At 37.1% G+C, this 20,604-nt stretch overlaps 1 protein-coding gene across 4 annotated transcripts in view; it reads left to right on the top strand.

The window, feature by feature from the left end:
- Ptprk (protein tyrosine phosphatase receptor type K) overlaps positions 1 to 20,604 on the top strand; it is a 482,919-nt gene that overhangs the window by 266,196 nt on the left and 196,119 nt on the right. For all 4 annotated transcript variants that reach the window (XM_019207690.1, XM_019207689.1, XM_019207688.1 and 1 more), the window contains exon 7: positions 11,811 to 12,104. In XM_019207690.1, the coding sequence (XP_019063235.1) occupies positions 11,811 to 12,104 (294 nt within the window). The remainder of the gene's footprint in view (positions 1 to 11,810; positions 12,105 to 20,604) is intronic.

Raw genomic sequence — 20,604 nt, 5'->3', positions numbered from 1 at the left:
TGACTTACATTTTAAACTGAGAAGAGTCTTACTGCTGTAGTTCTTAGTACTTGCCTAATGTAATATCTGTAGTAGTTCTATTTATCTGTCTATTAATGAATGACTAAGATCTTGTTCAGTTGGATTTGCTATGTTGTTGCAATTTCTTTCTATCAAAAAAAAAACATGTCAGTCATAAACAGGCCTAAAAAACCTCAGCTACTCTATTCTTCAGAGATGTGTAAAAATAAAAACTGCATAACAGTTCTTCTGATTAACTTGGGGCTAATGAAGTCTTATAGTTTACCTGCCTGGAAACCATGATCACTGATAGAGGCCCTGGGTGGTGTCTCATGATTGCTTTGCCATCTGAGTTATTACACTGAAAGCATGGCCATCTGATTGTGGCTTTCTACACTTACGATTCCCTGCATCATTTTGGATGATCACAAAGTATGGACCTGTAATGAACATATGTTTATTTTGTGTTATCTTGTAATGAGTCAGCACAATGAAGCATTTAGACCTAGGAACCAAATTAGCAAACCTAAGTTTGCTTGGTTATAATTAAATGTTGAGAAATTCTTCTAACTGCCTAGTTTTAAAATCTTAAAATTGGGGGTTTAAAGTGATGGAAATCTTTTTCTTTTTTTTTTAAGGGAAGGAGTTTATTTGGCTTTTCCTAGAGGTTTCAGTCTATAGTTGTTTGGTTCCAAGGCTTGGGTGGCAAACAGGCATTGCAGAGGGAAACCACATGACGCTCACAAAGTAGCAAAAGCAACAAGGGGATTTAACAGCATCTTTCTGCCCATTTATCTTATTTAGACTGCTGGGATTAGGATGGTGGCAAACCAGTCACTCACATGTAGTGGGTTAGTAGTTACACACCCTTAATCCCAGCATCACACATTCCAGATTCAGCTACCTCTGAAAAAGAAAGCCCCACCTCATCCATATGAGGCTTTGGGGGGCTATCGAAACACAAACCATAACATACTGTCCCTGTAACCCCAAAGACTCATATTCATCTATGCAAAAATGCTTTTAGTCCATCTCTAAGAGTTGCCAAAGTCCTAATACTTCAGCATTGCTGAAAAGTCCAAGTCCAAAGTCTTCTCTGAGATTTAAGACAAACTCTTAGATATAAGCCCCTGTACAAATGAAAATAAGTCAAACATTTCCAACATTCAAAGGTATAAGATAAGACATTATCATTTCAAAAGGTACAAATTGTACAATTCCAAGGAATGGGACCAAAGTCAGTCCAAAATCCATCAAGCCCAACATCTAATTCCATAGTTCACTTCTAGCACCTGAGGCAATCTGTGGCAAGTTGTAAACTCTAAAAGGTTTGGGTGGCTCTGCCTTTGCTCATCCTTGCAGGTTTCCTCAGATGATCCACACACCTGGCTTCTCCAAACTCGTGGGGTCTCCACTGCACCTCTGGCCCCACACTCACAGCTTCACACATTGCCTTTTAGGGCCACCCTACCCGGCCTTCCTGGCCTTCTTCTGAAATCTGGATCCCACATCTCTTGCATTCCGCATGCACCTAAAACCAGTGCCACGTGAATGATGCCAGGGTCTGCTGCCAGCTGGAGCTATAGCCACGCTTCCTTCTGTCTAGGCTGATGGGGTCTGATGCCTGTGAACCAAATCCCGAGGAACAATTTCCCTAAACTGCCATTTTAGAACAACTTCCGTAGGCCCCCGCTATTCTGGAACATGGTACTCTGGGGGTTTCTTCTCAAAGAAAAATCTTACACCTTTATGACTCTGAGACTGGAAAGTGTGGAGTCCTGCTTTCTGTGATGCCATCTTCTATTTCCTGTTCCTTCTCAGCAGTCAAGATCTGCTCAGCTGTCTTTGCAATCCACAGCTTTCCTGGAGCTTCCTTTCTGGCCAAGCTCAAAATGTTTTAAAATACTCTGCTCGGCTCTTTGCTCTTGATTCTCAACATAAATCTGGCTAAAAGCTCCCAGCAGTAGCCATGCCACCAACTCAACATTAGATTGCCTTGAAATCTCTTCTGCCAGGCTAATTAGTCCACCACCCCTACTCTCAGTCTCAGGCAGAGTCTCTGAACACAGACAAAATGCAGACAAAATTTCTGCCACACTGTAGCACACATCGTCTGGAGTCCAACAGCCCATGCAGTCCTTCTTCCTAGTGGAAACTTGCTGAGCCTGGTCTTTACCGGCTCTCTGACCTTCTGAGCTCTGACCAGAATCTCCCACACAGAACAGCCTGAGGCGCTCCAGCCCTACTTCTGTACCAGCATCTCTGGATCTTTCCTAATCTTCCCCTTCCCACAAGCCAGTTCCAAAGCATTTTGTTTTCTTTTGTTGGTACCAGGGATCGAACTCACAACCTTACACTTTCAAGGCAGGTGCAGTGTCACTGAGTTAAATTCCTGGCCCACCAAGAGCTTTTGAGCCACATGGCCAAGTAATGTCACAGCACTGACCCCACTCCTCTGGTACCAGATTTCTGTGTTAGTTACCTCTTGTTGCTGAGACAAAATACTTGGCACCAAAAAGTTAAAGGAGAAGGGGTAGATTTGGCTAATGGTTTGTAGAGGTTTCAGCCCATACTCGCCTGGCTCTGAGGCTGGGATGGCAAGTGGGCATTGCAGAGGAGAAACAGCACAGTGTGTACAAGGCAGCAAAGGCCACAAGGGGGCTGATGGAAATCTTTAATGTGTTGGGATTCTAGATGGGGAAGATTCAGGATGTTTTAAATATTTTTTGATTGTACAGACATTTTGTGTGTGTGTGTGTGTTTGTGTTTGTGTATGTACAGAGATAGAGGTAATGCTATTACAGAGATTTTTCTTTTAGTTGATGTCTCTTCCCTGCTGGATTCAGCTCTTGTGTCTTAACAGGTGCTACCATGAAATGAATACGAATGATGTTACTTCAGTTTAAATCCCTTTAAGAATAATACAGAATGAGTTAGAGGCAGTGCCATGTAACTAACCTAGGCTTACTTAGTATTTTACTGTCGTATGTACCGTCATTGCCAAACATGGCCTCCATTTTCTCTCTCCACATACATATATTTGTTTCTCCTACCTCATAAAGGTGACTGATCGACTGATGAGATGATGTCATTTCCTGTGTGTGGCTCGAAACTTGAGGCAACTAAACATAGAGTTAAAGGCCTTCCTGGTTTTACTACTGTTATCCTTAGAGTCACCGGGATGTTCTTACCTTGAAGTACTGTGAATAGTTTGAGCTCTCACAAAACTGAAATGATGGATTAAACAACCATAAGCAAAATCTTCTGTGTTTATTAGCTTATGACTCATTCAAAAGGGTCCGCAGATTTCACCATATCTGGTTTGTAACACCTGGAGAAGCCTTTCTAAAATCATTACAGTATACAACACTCCATAATTCTGAGCCAGTTCATTGCCTAATTATTAATGAGAAAGACAGCAGTTTTTGGGCAAAATAGGATACAAATTCTGTTATCGTCAGTTTTATTTTTTTCAGTGTAAAAAAAAAAATAAACTTCACTTCTTAAGATCCCTTTACCTTTCCATACACCTTAAATAAGAACCTAACTCTGTTTTCAGTTTCTGCTGACAAATGTAAAACAGTCTACTCTTTTTTCGAGAAGGTAATTAAGTTATTGCAGCAGTATTTTCAGATAGGATACAATCTGTTATCGTCAGTTTTATTTTTTTCAGTGTAAAAAAAAAAATAAACTTCACTTCTTAAGATCCCTTTACCTTTCCATACACCTTAAATAAGAACCTAACTCTGTTTTCAGTTTCTGCTGACAAATGTAAAACAGTCTACTCTTTTTTCGAGAAGGTAATTAAGTTATTGCAGCAGTATTTTCAGATCAAGGTGAACAAAAGAGCATGGTGATGCATTGAATATAAAATTCATTCTGCAAAACTTGTAGTTACATTGTGGAAAAGATTCGTATTTCAGCAATTTAAGGTATGGAAGGGCCGTATCTTAGAGATTAGCCTGATTCCATAGATCTTTGAAGTTTCAAAAGAAGAATACACATTTCATAGTAACTTCGGGTGCAAATCTGTTGCATAGTGCGGCATATGTAGAATCAAAATTTTATATTTGTTTCTAATTCCCAGTTTCTATTGTACATTCAGACTACTTAAATATATACAAAGGGACTTTTTCTATGAGAATGCTTTGATCTGATTTTATGAAAGGACCAAAATGAATTATTGCTAGGTTTGTAACAGTGCCCTCCTTTTACAAGCTGGATAAATCATTTGATGCCAGTTGGTCACTAAGCAATTGCTTAGAAAGTGCTCTTTTGTTCCAGTCAACTAACTCTTTTAATTAAATAGTAACATTTTGTAGGTGCTGTGTATCAACGTCAGAGCAATTGGCTAGCTACATGCCTCAAAGTAAGAGGTAGTTAATCTTATTTTTTGAGGTCTTCATTTCAGCATGTGAAAATAAGTTTTTAATAAAAAGGTGCACAAATATCACCACATCCAAAGAATGGTTCTCTCGCTGAAGTTGTAGTATGGATTTTCTTGTATAGAATAGGTAAAGTTTAGATAATTTTCCTCCTGGTGGTATGTGTAAAGTTTTTCCTTCCAGGCATTAATGAGCCAGCCATTCATTCTGTAAGGATGGTATTAAATTCTTTTGGATACTGCAGAAATACTGGCAATGCAATGATGAAAACATTTTATGGGGACATTATAAACTTTATGAGATTACAGAAATAAAAGAAAAAGCTAATTCATCGAAGTTCTCATTGTTCTCCCATCAGTGCTATTAGCTTTTTGGTTATTTTCTTCTAGTGGTGGTGGTAGTGGTTGGTACGCCCCCTTCCAGGGCTGTGTCTCAAAACGAAAATGAATTGTCTTCATAATTTGCGTTCTTACGTCCTTTGTGGAAGTTTACTGAATAATAAGAGCATAGTTTGATATCACTGAATATGTTAACTTTTTGCCCTTCTAAACCATGATTTAATATATCTCCTTCAAGTAAATTTCTAGAAGTGGAATGATACTGATTGATGAGCACATCTTTATTCCTTGATATGTATTGATGGACTGTTTTCAGAAACATGCCATCAGTTCCCTTGCTTGTGTGCAAGCGGTGTGCGCATACTCGTTTCCTCTGTCTCATCGGCACTGGCCAGGCCTGTTTGGATAAGTGCGGGTTTGTACACGGCTTGGACTCTCTCCAGATTCTCTATTGTGCTTTTGAGAAATGGAAGGGTAAATGATGTGAGCTAAACATAAGCAGTGGCTTTTCTGATCTGGACCCGTGAGCGCTTACTTCCTGATTCTCAGAAATTACTTGTACATGAAGTATTCTGAATATGGGCAGTAGAGCACAGTACATGCCCTTCTTTCTTTCCATAGTTCAGCGTGACTGCGTGCTAACCTTCCTTGACCTAGCTCTAGGTGATAAAAGAAGATAGTAGTTCCTTTGGATTGACACCATACTCGGTTAGGTTGGATACCCCACCCGATCTTCATGGTGTCTTCTGTGGGGTCCAGGGAAAGTGCAAGACTAGGAGCCAGCTGAGGAATATCAGTTGAACATAGAGCCATCATTTTGGACTCATGGATTTTGCAGGAATTTTAACATAATAAATAAAAAGCTATTTCACTTCAATGTTCTGTCAATGCACAGATATTTAAATACAACTTAATAGCAATTTATAGAAAAGAAAATGTGTAGATACTGCTGGCTACATCATTGACATGAGTTAAACTTAAGAGCTAGGAGCCAGAAAAAGGGCACAGAGGTTCGTTTGGGTGCTTAGGAAATTTGTTAGGATGAAATATTTTAAGAATCAGAAAAATAACCTGGAAATTATGACAGTGAAATTGTGACAGTAGAAATTATGATAGTGTTCATTTTATAAATACATCATCGGGGTTATAGTTCATTAAAAGGGAGTATAGGAGAAACCTTGTTAGGGTAACCTAAGACTTTTTAAGTGTGTAGTTCATGTATCAATATCTGGGCAAAAATGAAATAAATCACATTGTCCCACATATTAGCTTGAATGCCCAAAGAAAATGTTTCTAATGATGAATAATCTACTTTTCAATTCTTATAGGAGCAAAGGTTATCTTTCTATTCATTGCTAATATTACTTGAAATTTCTTGACACACTCAAGTACCATCAAGTTACATTGTTACCCTGTTGAAACATAATTTAAAATCACTCAAAATTTATTATAGCAGAGCTTGTAAAGTCAGAACCTGGATTATTTGGTGAAACAGTGTCATCCTTTTTCTCAGTTTGTCCAACATATATTTCCTTTTATTTGAACATCTAATGGGTAAGGTGGCTGAAAATTAAACAATGAGAAACAGTGAGACATTGACTGCATTATAAAGCAGAAGCCAGAACTGCATCAAAGTTTCATTGAGGGGAATAGTAAATAAATAAAATAAAATTGACTTTAACCCGTTCCTTTCATTTAGAAACAGTCTGTCTTTGAGGAAAATATTCTAAAGTTGAAATTTGCAGGAATTTCTATATGGCAAAGACCGTTGACTCCTGTGGCCATTTTAATGTTCCTCATCTCTTTTTATTTCTTTCTACAACCAATAGTAAAAGTAGAATCCTAATGTAGATGATATGTTAAACTCCTTCATTATTATCATTTGTTGTTATTATTAAGTTCTTTTATTATCGTCATCTCAAATGAAGTGTTTTCTACACCCAAGTTTTTTGCTGTTTTGGTTTGTTTTGTTTTGTGTTTTGGTAACAGCGATCAAACTCAGGACATTGTGCTTGCAAGGCAGGAGTGGTACAACTGAGCTAAATTCCTAGCCCTCACCGAGTTTCTTATTAACTGGAAAAGACAAGAACTCAGCCATATCCTAGGAGGAAGGAATAGATCTTAGTCATTGCCTGTGGAGGCTAAAAAGTGCTGCCCCGATCATAACATGTTCTGGTTCATGGAACCTGTGACTGTTACCTTATGTGCTAGAATACTTTGTGCAGATGTGACTGCATGAAAGAACTTGAAGTCGTGAGTGTCTTGGTTACTTTCTTAGTGCTGGGACACGATACCTGATACCCACAAGTTAAAGGAAGAAAGGTTTATTTTAGCTCGTGGTTGTAGAGGTCTGAGTCCGGCGTCAGCTGGCTTCTAGATAGGATGGCATGGCAGAGGGACCGTGGTTCTGGGAATGAGAGAGAAAGAGAGAAGCTAGAAGAGAAGAAGCCTTCCAGGCTGTCCCCCGTGACACACTTCTGACCAGATCCTACCTGCTAACAGTAAGCCAGCCGTAAACTCATCAGTGGACCAATTCGCTCCTGAGTGTGGTGCCCGAAGATCCAGTACCCTCCCAAGAGCACCACCTCTGAGCACGTCAGGCTTTGGGGGACACCTAGGTAAAGACCATAACAGAGAGTGTCTTCGGTTGTCCACACTGGCCCAAAAGCCAACCACTGGTGACCGCTGGATTGGAAAGCAGACGGAGATTTGCCTGCAGACAGAAGAGAAAGTAATCTGAGTGTGGACTCAGAGACTGAAGGCATGTTTCTTCTAAACACACAATCCTGGGAGCAACCAGGGCACTGAAGAAATCAGGCGTAGGCTTCTACCTCAGTCCTCCAGAAGTCACAGGGCCTTCTGACATACCGACTCAGAAACTCTGAGAGAACAATTTTTTTTTTTAAGAATATGTGAGAGCAGACACAGCAGTTCAATCTAACATCATTGGCTGCTTCCACCCCGGGAGGGTGAGACTTAGGATTCTCTATGTCAGGGCCGCTTTGGCAGATAAATAAAACAGGAAGGATACAGGATTGAGCAGTTTTACATTTAAGGATTTGGAAGGATGGATGTGGAAATGTTATTTGCCTTGACATTTTCTGTATTACTGACATTTCCTGGATCTGTGGCTTGTATTTTTGATTTTGCATTTTATTGATTATCTGAATTTTGATAAGTGACACGTTTGTAAAATACTATTATCATAGAAATAGTTGGATAAGACTATATTTTCATAGTGATTTACTTGATTTCAAGACACTTTTTGAAATTATCTGAAATATAAAAATAAAATAGTTGGAATATATAATTTTAATCTTATAATAGGGTAACTAAAATAATGGATGTAAGTCATTAATTGAAAGTTAATTGGCAACACTGGCAAAGTTTATCTTGTATTTTGGAGATTTCATGCTTCAGTTGCTACCTAGTGTACAATTGGGATTTATTTGTACCATACCGCTGGGTCTGGTAGTATATTAAGTTATGAAGAATATTAATATTGCTGCAGAACAATTACTTGTGAATTTGCTGATTAAAATTCATGCATAATTTATTGAAAAGAATAGAGATTTTATAACTGAATCTCCTTGTTCTCAAGGTTTGGAAACAAAATATATATGCTAATATAAGGCTCCTTTTTATCTACAAGAGAACAAAAACTTAATATGTAGTGGCATATTAGTCTCCCTCACATGAGTTTCACTTCTTACCATCATGGTATTAATCAGGGTACATGCTTCTGAGGCTCTTTGAATACTGCCACTGTCCCCAACTTGAGCTAATACTTCGATGATTGAACTGCCCCTTTCCCTGCCCAGCCATTCCAAGTAAGATGGGAAACTTATCAGTGTTGTGCTGTCCTTTTTTTAAAATTAATTTTATTGGTACATTTAAGGTGTACAATGTAATGACAGCCATCGCTGGAAATTTGTGCCTTTACATAATCCATCTTGGTTCTTTTTTTTCCTCCATTCCCCTGCCCTCCCTTCAACCACTCTACCCCTCCCTGTCTACAAAGATTTTAAATCCATTTTTTCTTTTTCTCATATTAATTCCATTCCCTTCTTTCTTTTCCTCTACCCCTCCCACTTCCCCTTTGCAGTATAACAGGTAATGCGGTCCTTCTTAATAAGCCGTGATTATTAAAGTGGATTACTTATACTTTTACATATTTTTGGAGGATAAAATGTTGTGATGTATCTGTTTTTACATCAAACTCATGTCTTCATTTACATGAAACACTAGAATTGAATATTAATTTCTGGTTTTAAAATTTATATGCTTTTTGGCAAAAATGAAAACAAAGCAAAATAATACCCCATATCAAGCTTGATGATGCATTTAGAAACATACAGTCTTTTAAAATTCTTCAAATAATGCCTTGTTTACTACCGAGGAAGTTGTAGTTCAAATTTAAATGGCATATTCAGGTGTGCACTGCTATTTCTCTACATGTATGTTTTGAAACTCGGCCACATGGTTTCAACTGCATTTTACTTACAGACAGAACTGCTAGATGAAGTACGATGCTTGTGTCTCACATTGTGCTTTCGGTGGCTCCTTCCGTCTCTTCTTTTCTTTCCACCTTCTGCTCGCCTCTTTTGTTACTGCCGTGTTTCCTGTGGCCAGACGGCGGGATTTTGAAGAGTGAGACCTCACATTCAGAAGCCATGTGTAAAGTTAAGTCTGAACACCTGTGGACTTACCGGTCGGCCAGGGTTGTCATTTATAATCCTTTGGGCATATCGTTCCTGTTCGTTCACCTTGCTAAGTGTCAGGCCTGTCCGGGTCATCGTCGAGCTCTGAAATGGTGCGGCGCTGCTACTGCCAGTGGAACACCAATAAGCTCTGAGTTTAGCATTGTTTCCTGTGTAGCTCAAATTAGTATCGGAACCATCTGGAAGGAAAAGAAACATTGCACACATGAGGCAACTTGGTTTATTCACAAATACAGACTGCTTTTTGAAATAAGTGTAACATTTAGAAAGTCTGCAAAGACATTTACATTTTTTTCCATTATGTTCATTTCTCTATTCAGTTTCATTTTAGCTTCTCCCTATTAAAACTTTTATAAACTTTGTAACTTCTCTAAACTGTGACTATAAAAGTTAGGCTAGTTGATACAGGTTCAGGATATAAAATATACAGCTGTATGTTTATATTAGCTAATAAATGAAAATTCTAAGCTATTCTGGTTTCTTTTAAGCTTCTCCTTTTGACACTAACTTTGTTGCACTCACTTTTGAAATTGGAAATACTTCATCTGGAAAACAATTTTAACTACATATTATTGAAACAATTAGCAAATCATCGGGAAACATTTTAAGTTAAAGTTTATCAGCCAGGTGTTAAGAAATATTTTCACAGAAATAGTTCTAAATGTACCCAGTTGATATGACATATGTTATCTTCTTTGATGGTAGTTTTATTTTTATTTTAAACATGAACATAGTTAACAACCAGTTTATTTTATTCTTTTAACTGCTAGTTTGCAAGTATTGCCTTAATCATCCATGATTATTTAAATGAATCACTTACACTTTGATGTACTTTTGGAGGGTAAAATATTGTGTTACATCTGCTTTTCTTTATCACAGTGTACTCTATATTTTTCCTGTAAATCTCAGTTTAAAATAATGAATTTAAATGAATGAATTGTACCCATTTCTTCCCCACAATATTAATGGACACCTAATGGATAGACCATGGTGGCAATTAGTAATTATTAAATAAGTAATTTCCCTATGAATTTTGAGAAACATTCTTGAAAACACTCTTAGTCTATGTTAGATGCAGGTCCATGGGCTAGGGATGCTTATAATTCCGGAGTTTTACACAAGTAATGTTTGTGCAAGTATAATTAAAAAGTAAATCTTTGGGTGCAACTTAAAAATATTATTTCATTAAAACTTCTTTAAGAAGGAAAAATCTCTTCATGGATAAATTTTTTGTGCATTGCATTTTTTTTCCTGTGCAGTGCAGAGTAGAAAGTGGAGTTTGAAAGTCGCTAGCTGCTTATTCCTGACTTCCCTGTAACTGTGTCTTTTCCATCCCATCCCTTCCTGCGGTGGGTCAGGGTGCTGAAGCGTTGTATGGTTGTATCTAATGGTTTCCCCTGATGTGATTTGCTCGAACTGAAAAAATAATTTTGAAGTAATTGGGAGGCAGTTACCACTTTAGGAAGATGTGTGCTTTCCTTTAAAGTACTGTAACCTCCCCGCAAAGTTCCAAGAAAGCCCAAACTGATCACACAGTACTGATTACCACTCCATGACTTGATATTTCATGTGGACGGAACAAACAGGGCTCGAGCTGAGAAATCCTGCATAAAGCCCCAACTTCTAATTTCACTTGCATTATTGTTAGTGGGAGCAAATACTTTCATACATCATTCAGCATTTAATAAGGTCAAACATTAAAATAATGTTTTCCAACATTTCTTGCAAACAAAGCATGTTAAGCCCTCAAAAATTAACTTTCATCGTACCTTTGACATTCATTTGACAGATTATCTCATCACGTGCTGCTCCCAAAGGCCAGCAAGATGTGGTGTTTGTGCTTTTGCCTAGGAGTAAATTTCCATTTCTCACACTGTGAGGATGGGTGTATCGAGACAAGTCAGCTCCTGGCCTTTCTCCTTAAGTCATCTGCAGAAACTCTGAAGAGATTAAAAACAAAGCAAGAGCCCAATAGAAAGGACCTCTTGGCTTTCTTTCATCAATGAATCAAAATATCATGAGATCTGCTCTATGCCCCAAGTAGCTAAGGAGAAATTCTCATCTACAAATATTTCTTCTGAGCGAGCCTTGTTTACTGTGTCTTTACGAGTTTATCTCCAAGGAGCCATACTGTTATTGGAAGAAAACTTGTGCTAAAATGATCCTAGCCCTCATAAAACCGTTTGCTGTTTAAAAAGACTTTTGCCAGACCACGCCTATCCTGGTTTTCTTTTAAATATTTGTCATGTGCTCCTAAATTAATCATTCATTGAGCCTTTAAGCTTTAAGAGACACTTCTCTGTCTCTGTTTATAACGCTGTGGGTGTTTAACTAATTGCAGCGTACGCTCATCTCTCCTCTCCTAGAGCCACCGAGACCCATTGCTCCCCCGCAGCTGCTCGGCGTTGGGCCTACGTATTTGCTCATTCAGCTGAATGCCAACTCTATCATCGGCGATGGGCCCATTATCCTGAAAGAAGTGGAATATCGGATGACGTCAGGATCCTGGACAGAAACGCACGCGGTCAATGCTCCCACTTACAAACTATGGCATTTAGATCCAGACACCGAGTACGAGATCCGCGTCCTACTGACGAGACCCGGGGAAGGTGGAACAGGGCTGCCAGGACCTCCTCTCATCACCAGGACCAAATGTGCGGGTAAGGCTGAAGGACCGTTATATCTGCGAGGATATCGGGCCCGAGAAGCGCGATGGGTGCGGTACTGAGAGTTCGGATTGGTTGGCCCATGCTGTGCCACACGAGCGGGGTTTCTGTGAAATAATGTGTTGCCTTGATTTTGTCATAATTTAGCTGACTTAACACCAGTGTGTGCTTCTTTCATTCTCGCATTATCCTGAAAACAGATTCGTTTCGCGCTTGGTAAATTCAATGAGCCGTTCACGTGTTCAGTCCAAACACTGGGATAGCTGTAGGTGAAAGTGGTGTTGGGAGAGGTGACCTTTTCATTTCAGGAAACATTGAACACGTTTGTACCATGTGGAAGTTGTCCACTTAGATAATGTCATTTTAGTCCGTGCGCAGGCCTTATCATATAAGGTAAATATAAAAAGTTACTCCGGATAATGGGAGAGCGCCTCTTCGGGACAGGTATTCTATTAAAAAAATCCTGTTGAGAATTAGCTCAGCAGAAATAGAATACAGAAAGCTTTTCATTACGTGCTTAAGCTGTCTCGTTGCTCTTCACGTGTCTGATACAGAGCTATGAAAATAATAGTGCGTGAAAAATAAAGAAGAGAAGAAAAAAAGTAAAACATACTCATATATCCTGGCTCCTTACTACACCATGTTGTTATAATGGGAGGAATTATTAGCTATCTACTAAATGCCACTAAAGATTTTAATCATGTAAGTTTTTGAGTGCATTTTTTAGGGTAGTGTTTATTATGGAAAGCAGTTTAATTTTTAATTTAGCTTAAAAGGTATTTTTAATTCAACCAAACATTTTGGAGAAATACATTTTGGCCATTTGACAAGTCTGTTTCTGAAAACTGAAAAGAAACTGGGGATTAAGGAAAACATAAGTGCTAATGTAATGTATCTTGTTCCTTGAAGATGTGCTTATTATTTACAATATTATTGGGCCATTCACCATATATAGTGATCTACATTTGAAGCAAAACTTACTCAGTTACCTGATAAAATGTAATCTATCAATATTTGTCACCCTGATAAATTTTAATATACTTATACAACCGATTAATAGATATGTACTAGAGAAAAGTTTAACTTCTCACTCATTAGTTTGAGATTTACCCAGTAGAGAATTTACTGATTTGTTGAGTGGTACCGTACTTAATCTGTTATTTGAAAAAGCATTTGATCCTAGAAGATACTGGCTATGTTTCTACCGCTGAGCTGAAATCTCAGTTTGTTTTACAATATTTTATGTACAGCCTCCTTTTCAAGGTCTTGTGATAAAACGTTTGCTTAGCAGTAGATAAACTTTCTGAAGAAAAGGCAGGTTGTACCTTTCAACTGCAACTAGAGTAGAGAAAACATTGGAAGCAGAAACTGTGAAGATGGAAGAGGAATTCACTACTCATTCCAAGATTAGCATCTCACGTCACATGAAAAGATGAACAAGAGTCCATTTTGCTGTGTAAATTGTTCACGTTTTCTATAAAATCACCCTTTTTGATTTCTCAGTAACTTACCCTTTTCTGCATTTCTGGAATAATCAAGGATTATTTGATAGTCTGTGGTCTTTCTGTTGACTTCCCTTGCCTACACTTCTTTTAAATATTTGATTTGATTTTGATTTTTTTGTCCAAATGAGTCTTCTAAAATTCGCAGTACCACAGTGCACGTTTGTGTATTGTAATTTTTGTTAAACTGGAAATTGTTCGAAATTAATAATGGCTGGGAAAGCTGTGGAAATTGCAAGTAAAGGAGACTGTGTTTTAAAGCCAGTTATGTCTTCCATGGATAAAACTACCATGTTTTAAAAAAACACCATGTTAGTGAACATCAGTTTTCCATATTGAATGCTGATACTCAGTGCACACTGAGCTCCACTAAGTGAAAATACGACTAGGTAGTGCCTTAAGGTATTTTATTCTGAGAATAGTCTTGTCTGCGTAGGAGAACAGAGTAAAAATAACTCACACTGTAGCTGCTTTCTAACTAATAAAATGCCTTGACATTTTGAAATTTCATTGATAGTTTTATCTGATTATTTAAGAAATATTTGTGTACTCTTATGATACTTAAATGGTATCAAGCTTAATAACTTGCTGTGCTACTTCCAAATTTTAGAAATGTTGTTTTTAAAACCACTTTTAAAGTTATGAATCTTTGTCATACATATTCTGACTAATGTCTCTTCAGTTATGTCTCATGCAAGTCTTTTGAGAGAAGTGTATATAGTAGATTGTTTTAAGTGCATTGTAGATTTGAAGGAAAACATATTTATAATTTCTAGGAATGTCTGCTAATCTTTCTCTAAAAGAAAAGGAAGGAAAGCTTATGAAAATATATATGGCGCTATTTTTTAAAATTATCTCCCAAAAAGAAGTTGACTGTAATCGATAAGCATTGTATATCTAAAATTTGTATTAGTTATAATTGTGATATTCATCCATTTTCACTCTTTACAATCCATTTTTCTTTCCTTAAAAATTAAGAAAGATCTTTTAAACTTTAGCGGGACAACTAATGGCCTCAGCCTGGGATCTCGTATCAACAAAGCAAAATAAAACAGGCAAAAGTTGGTATTAGATGAATTTTTGTACAGATTATAAAAGCTTTAAAATCCTTTGAATCTAGAGAAATGTTCCCTTCGTGATCCGAAGCTCAACCTTTGGAAGAAGTTCCCATGTAATTTGATTTAATGGTACTGCATTTTGTTAGTGGCACTGAATACTAGAGCTATAAAAATTATCTTTTGATCAGGACCAGGAATATATCACTTAAGATTGTAAAGTTGCACCATGAGTGTATTCATATTGAATAAATATTGATAATTGTGAAGCAGTTATTTTAATATGTCATGCATATTTCATACTTAAAAAATAAATATAAATACTTCTTAGTTATAGGTATATTAATTTCACAAATGTTTATAAATGATTATTTCTGGCCTTCAGAAATTCTCATTTCATTTTTCTATATTGCACTGAGCCAACTTTTGTGACTCCTAAGTACCAATGGAATAATGAATTATTTATTATTTACTATTTAAAAAAACCTATTTTTAAAGCATTTTAAGACATTGATATTTTAGTTCTGGTAGTAGTAACTGTTGTTTACTTGGAAGAAATCTGTCAATACATTTTCAACAAGTCCATTAAATATACTTCAGTCTAAATAAATTAATTTTACACTTTTGGAGGAAAGTGTACATTTTTTAATCTAAGTATTGACCTGAACTACTTTAGAATCAATATATAAAGTGAATTCATCATGATAGGCTTCATATACACATTAATCTTTTGAGTTAGATATATTATTATATCATTTTTTGTGCTTGATGAATTTAATACTCAAGGGGGTTAAAAAAAAAACCATAAAACCAGTTAGTTGCTAATTCCAAAGCACTTGGCAATGGCTGCCCAACCCACTGTGTGGTACTCAAACCCTGCCTGCTATTCCCTCTAATTCCTATCCCAAGCAACTGTTCCCTCCTCCTAATGCAGCCTAAGATGAATGAACAGGAGCGCGAGAGGTAGAACCTGGGAGTCACACACTGGAGTCTCTCTGGCTAACTCATTCCCTGAGAAGGCGGAGCCTTATGTTGGCCTCTTCTCTTTTATTAAAAGCATGGTGGACTGGTGTTCGACACTTAAATATATGTTGTATTTTAGAAACTTTAGTTAACAAAAATAGTAAAAAATGTATTTATTACTTCATTCTTTTCTGAAAATGGCTACCTGCATGGTTGCTAAGGTTACTTTTTGGTTTACTTTCCAAAGAATGTTAAAATCATTTGGTAAGTGCTATTGCCTGATTTGGGGTCTCTCACGTTAGGAGCAGGGACAATCACATCCTCTGGTAGCAGAAGCCACCTAAGTCTGCTTTGTGATTCTCTAAGAACCTAGGGGTCTATTTCACTGTTGCTCTTTATCCTGACCTAACTTATTGTTCATGTAATGTTTCTTCAGGCACTTTATAAAATTTGTTAAATGGCATAAATGTGCAGTTGTCTTAAATGGGCTCTAATGTGAAAACTCCACTGAACAATCAGAGAAAGTGCGCATTTTATCTTTGTTTCCTCTGGGTATACCATCTGCCATAGAAGCAAAGAAAATGAAGTTGCTCTTTCTCTTATTAAATAGAAATAAAATATGCCATCGTCAGGACTTGTCCACATTGCATACTCTGGCAATTTCACGTTAAAATTGCTCCTTGAAATTGCCTTCAGCTTCTGGGTAGCCTGTCGTGGAACTGCTTCGTGATTAACTGGCATTTTAGCCGCATTTCTCTTGTAGGGAAGGTCAACAGTTCAGGGTGTCCAGAATGTGATGTATTTGTACCGCTGGGAGAGCTGCTCTGTGCCTGTATAGCGAAGTTCAATGTTCTGGGCCATTTTTAGTGAAACTTGGAGATCTATGAAGCAGTCATTGGGAAAGTGTCTCATGTCACATGCAAACATTTACTCAGGAGGCCTTTTTTTTTTTTTTTTTCCTCTCCTAAACTGAAAATGGAAACAAAACAAAAACAAAATAATATGAACTCATTTACCATGAATTGTGGAATGAAGTTTTGGCCTTTTGGCTATAGCTTCATCAGCAAAATAGTAACATTGATTTTTACTCTGGTCTAAGATAGTTTTCAATCACAAAGACTAATTACCACTGACACTCACAAAATGAAGAACTCTACTAAGAACTGCTTTGGGTTAACAGTGTAAGGATTATTTACTTTTGGATGTAAATTGTGGCTTCTGTCAGTGCTTATTTTGAGAAATTTTTTGGAAAGGCATTAAATTCGATAGGTGATCTTATGTGTTGTCTTTACTGTATCCGAGTAACAGCTTTACAAAGGAATTTTACTATTACTTAATTCAAGGGAACTAAAGATAAGAATCTATAAAATGTGCTAGAAAACAGTTCGATTTTTTTCAAAGTCTAAAAGAATAAAATCCTAATGTAGATTTTTAAAATAGTAACTTGACTTTGTTCCCAGATTGTGTGGATCATACTTCTACTTGAAAAGCATTTATCTGTTTGGGAAACCTTTCTTGATTTGTTATTAGCAGTACAGGGTTGAGTACTAGATCTGCAAAGTTATACAGGCATGGCCTGGCACTCAATTCCCCTTTGGTCACCAGAATCAGATCTATAAACGTAGTAAAATGCAAAGAAGTAGGAGTAGAATTCAAAGTATCCAAGTGGAAACACTACTGATGCTATGAGAACCTGAAAATAGGTACATTCATGGGGGCATTGGCTGACTCTGGGCTTTGGTGGTCGCTGGCTGTTAGCTTCAGGTACTTCTGACACCATCCATTGTTCCCTTGTCAACGTGGCACTACTGTACGCTAAAGCTAGAGAGAGATCAGAGACAAAGAGGACAGGAGATATAGGTGCAATTATAGATGTTGCCTCTAATCTTCACAATACCACCTCTCCTTTCTCATGAGAATTGGGAAGTCTGTAAGCCCCAAAAATGTATTATCCTCGATAAATGAGAAAATTTCTTTCAGTAAATGTATTTTAAAGATGTCTTGTAAATGATTAACTTCTTTTATTGTTTGAATTATTTTTGCTTTTCAAGTACGTGGATTGTCTAATATCAGTAAATATGCATGCAAAACCAATAATATAATACATTATTTTAGAAAAGGAAATTATAAAACAGCAGAAATTCAAGAGCTATTAAGCATAAATGGGATATTTGTTTATTTCACAAAATTAATTGAGACTCCAATTTTTACTAACTGCCACACTCAGTCCTGGAAAAGATACTCCTTTAATAAGACAGAATTGCTTTTCTTACAGAACTGACAGTCTGCTATAACCATAATAAACATACAAGATATTTCAGCAGTCCGAAGAAGTGGCAGAAAAATTTTGCCAAAATGTAATTTTCTGATGCACTGTTAACTTTTCTATACAGAGCTGGATTAATACTTATGTTGGAAACTAAAACTAAAACAAAACAAAACAAAACAAAACAAAAACAAACCTCAGAGCCTTAGCTCGGATTCTATGCCTATAAAATAATGCATAAACTAATGTCAAGTGAGTAGTCACCATAGGAGCTGTTTGCATTTCCTGCCCTTTCCATCCACACATACGGAGTGAACAGAAAGAGACAGAAGCATTAAAACTGAGATGAGATTGGGAAATCTCTGGGGCGCATGGCTTGCAGAAATGTTATTCTGCGTTTCCATGGAAATTAAGACGGGGGGCAGACTTTTAAGGTAATTGACATCTCTACATTCTGCTACAGATCTATAGAGTCAGAGCTCACAACATAAGAGTTGCAAAAGATAAATGATTATGAAATCATCTTGCCTACTACCTTTTCAATGTTTACCTCAGGAGTAAGATGTAGACTTAATTATACATGTGAGTTTGTGGCTCATTTCTTTGTAGGTAACATTATCAACAAAATGTAATTACCTTTACTAAATAAATTAGAGTTGTTTTCTGCTTACATTTTCTTCTCCTCTGACTTACATTGTTGAGCAAAAAGCATTTGGTAACCAGTGAAAGTGACACTATATATATTTATCCTTAGCACTTTACCACATGTTGAGTCTGTTAATGGTATCATTAAGATGCTTTTTATTGGCCTCATTGTTTTTATTGAATTTTGCCTGTTACAGTCAAGCTGACAGGTGGGAATGATTTACATAACAGGATCAATCTTGCAACATATCCTGAATTTCCCTTCAAAGCCTAGGAATTGTATTTGATATTGGGAAATAGGAATGGCTTTAGAGGTACAATGACATATCAACAGTGGCTTAAAGGGTGATTACGGAAAAGTATCTGAGGCAAGAAAATGAAGTATCAAACTCTGAGGTGTGTTCATTTTGAACATGAGTTCCAGAGACCCAGCCTGCGAGCCTCTGCTTTTCTGTGGTGCTGTTGTGGTCATGAGGGCACATAGAAGTGTTCCTGATTTTCTTCTTTGTAACCAGGAAAACTACCTCTGCGGCCAATATTCCCTTCCTGTTTATTTATTTTTAACAACTCTAGCAACAACAAAGTTACATGTACTATTGGCTTTGGAATAAAGAAGAAAACTTACACTACATCAGGCTCTAGCAAAAAAATACCGCCCCCTTTAGGGGAGGGTTGGGGTGGGCACCAAAATGATTATTTTAGGAACTCATTCACATTGAACTATCATAGTTGTAATTAACATCTTGGGAGCATGTGGAAAATTCAGTGTAATCTCTTGAAAGAAAAAATACAATGTTGTGCCAATGCGTCTCATTATCGTATCATTTCATTTGACTCTTAACAAAATCTGGACTTAGGATCTGCAGCTGAAGAGCTCCTTTTCTGATGTTCACTCACGTAGGGATGACTTTCCTATATCCCCCGTCCTCTCCACCAGAGTGGATGTGAAATGCAGACAGAAAAACTCTTATTCAAAGGGCAGAACTAATGCGAATTGCAATCTGGAGCCTTGCAAGTAATACTGTATTTCACAAATGCAGTAGAAAATGAACTTCAAAGGGTAGGAACACATGGCTTTCACGTCACCCTAGGCACAATCTGCACTTTCAGCTGTCACTGCATATGATGTGGCCTCAAAATCCCTGAGTGATGTCCATTTTAATTGTCGCAGTTAAATCAGTTCAGTGCCGTTGAGTTTAAATGAGTCATCCTTTTTTTTGGCCATGTTTTTATTTTCTAACCCTATGTAATCCCTCTCCAAAACAAAAGCCTAATAAGCAAAATAGAAAAACAACCTGTTATGTAAATTATTTTAAACTGATGTTACATTTTGTTCAATATAATAAGCATCTTATTTTTGTGCTAATGATACGTGCAAATATTTATTGCTAAAACAGGGCCTTTGAAAATGTAATATAGAAAATAGGCTTCTCATCAATAAGAGCAACTTCGTAAATTTGATACACCTTGAAAGTTGTATGAATGAGAAATATTCACAGAATTTCAAACTCTCCTTTCATGCTTCTTCATCTCTCTCTTCTACTGAGCTCTCCACTTTACATGTGTGTGTGCTCTGTGTGTGTCTGGTCTCTCAAACAAGCAGCTCTTCTCACTTTGGTGGAGAAAATGACAGAGGAGTGCATAAACTTATTTTGGAAGACTTCTTGCTGCAAGTTCCAGATCCCGCAAAGATTGTGTGGAATTCTTGCATCCACTTTGTTTTGCCAGTTATGTGGAATAAAACAAATTTCGCCAAAACAACTTTTTAAAGCCATCCTTAGTACGCCAACACTTATAGAACCACTGTCATTCTCTTAAGACTCGATTATAGATCTTTCTTATAGGTCTTCTTCATAGATCTATTATAGATCCTTGTTCTGCTCGAGGTCTACAAGGGTTTTGTAAGTGTAAGATATTTACAATTTTCTATTCTGATTATTTTACCTGCCTTTTTGTTATCTCATTTCCCGTGCTTTTACAGAACATTCTGTTATCTTTAATGACTATCTAATAGTCTGTTGGACATATTTATTTAAATTTGTGTAGCCAGTATTGTGTCACTG

This window comes from Fukomys damarensis, unplaced genomic scaffold (genome assembly GCF_012274545.1).
Source record: "Fukomys damarensis isolate Sample0158 unplaced genomic scaffold, DMR_v1.0_HiC HiC_scaffold_14, whole genome shotgun sequence".
Lineage (NCBI taxonomy): Eukaryota > Metazoa > Chordata > Mammalia > Rodentia > Bathyergidae > Fukomys > Fukomys damarensis.
This window is presented reverse-complemented; position numbering and strand designations above follow the sequence as displayed.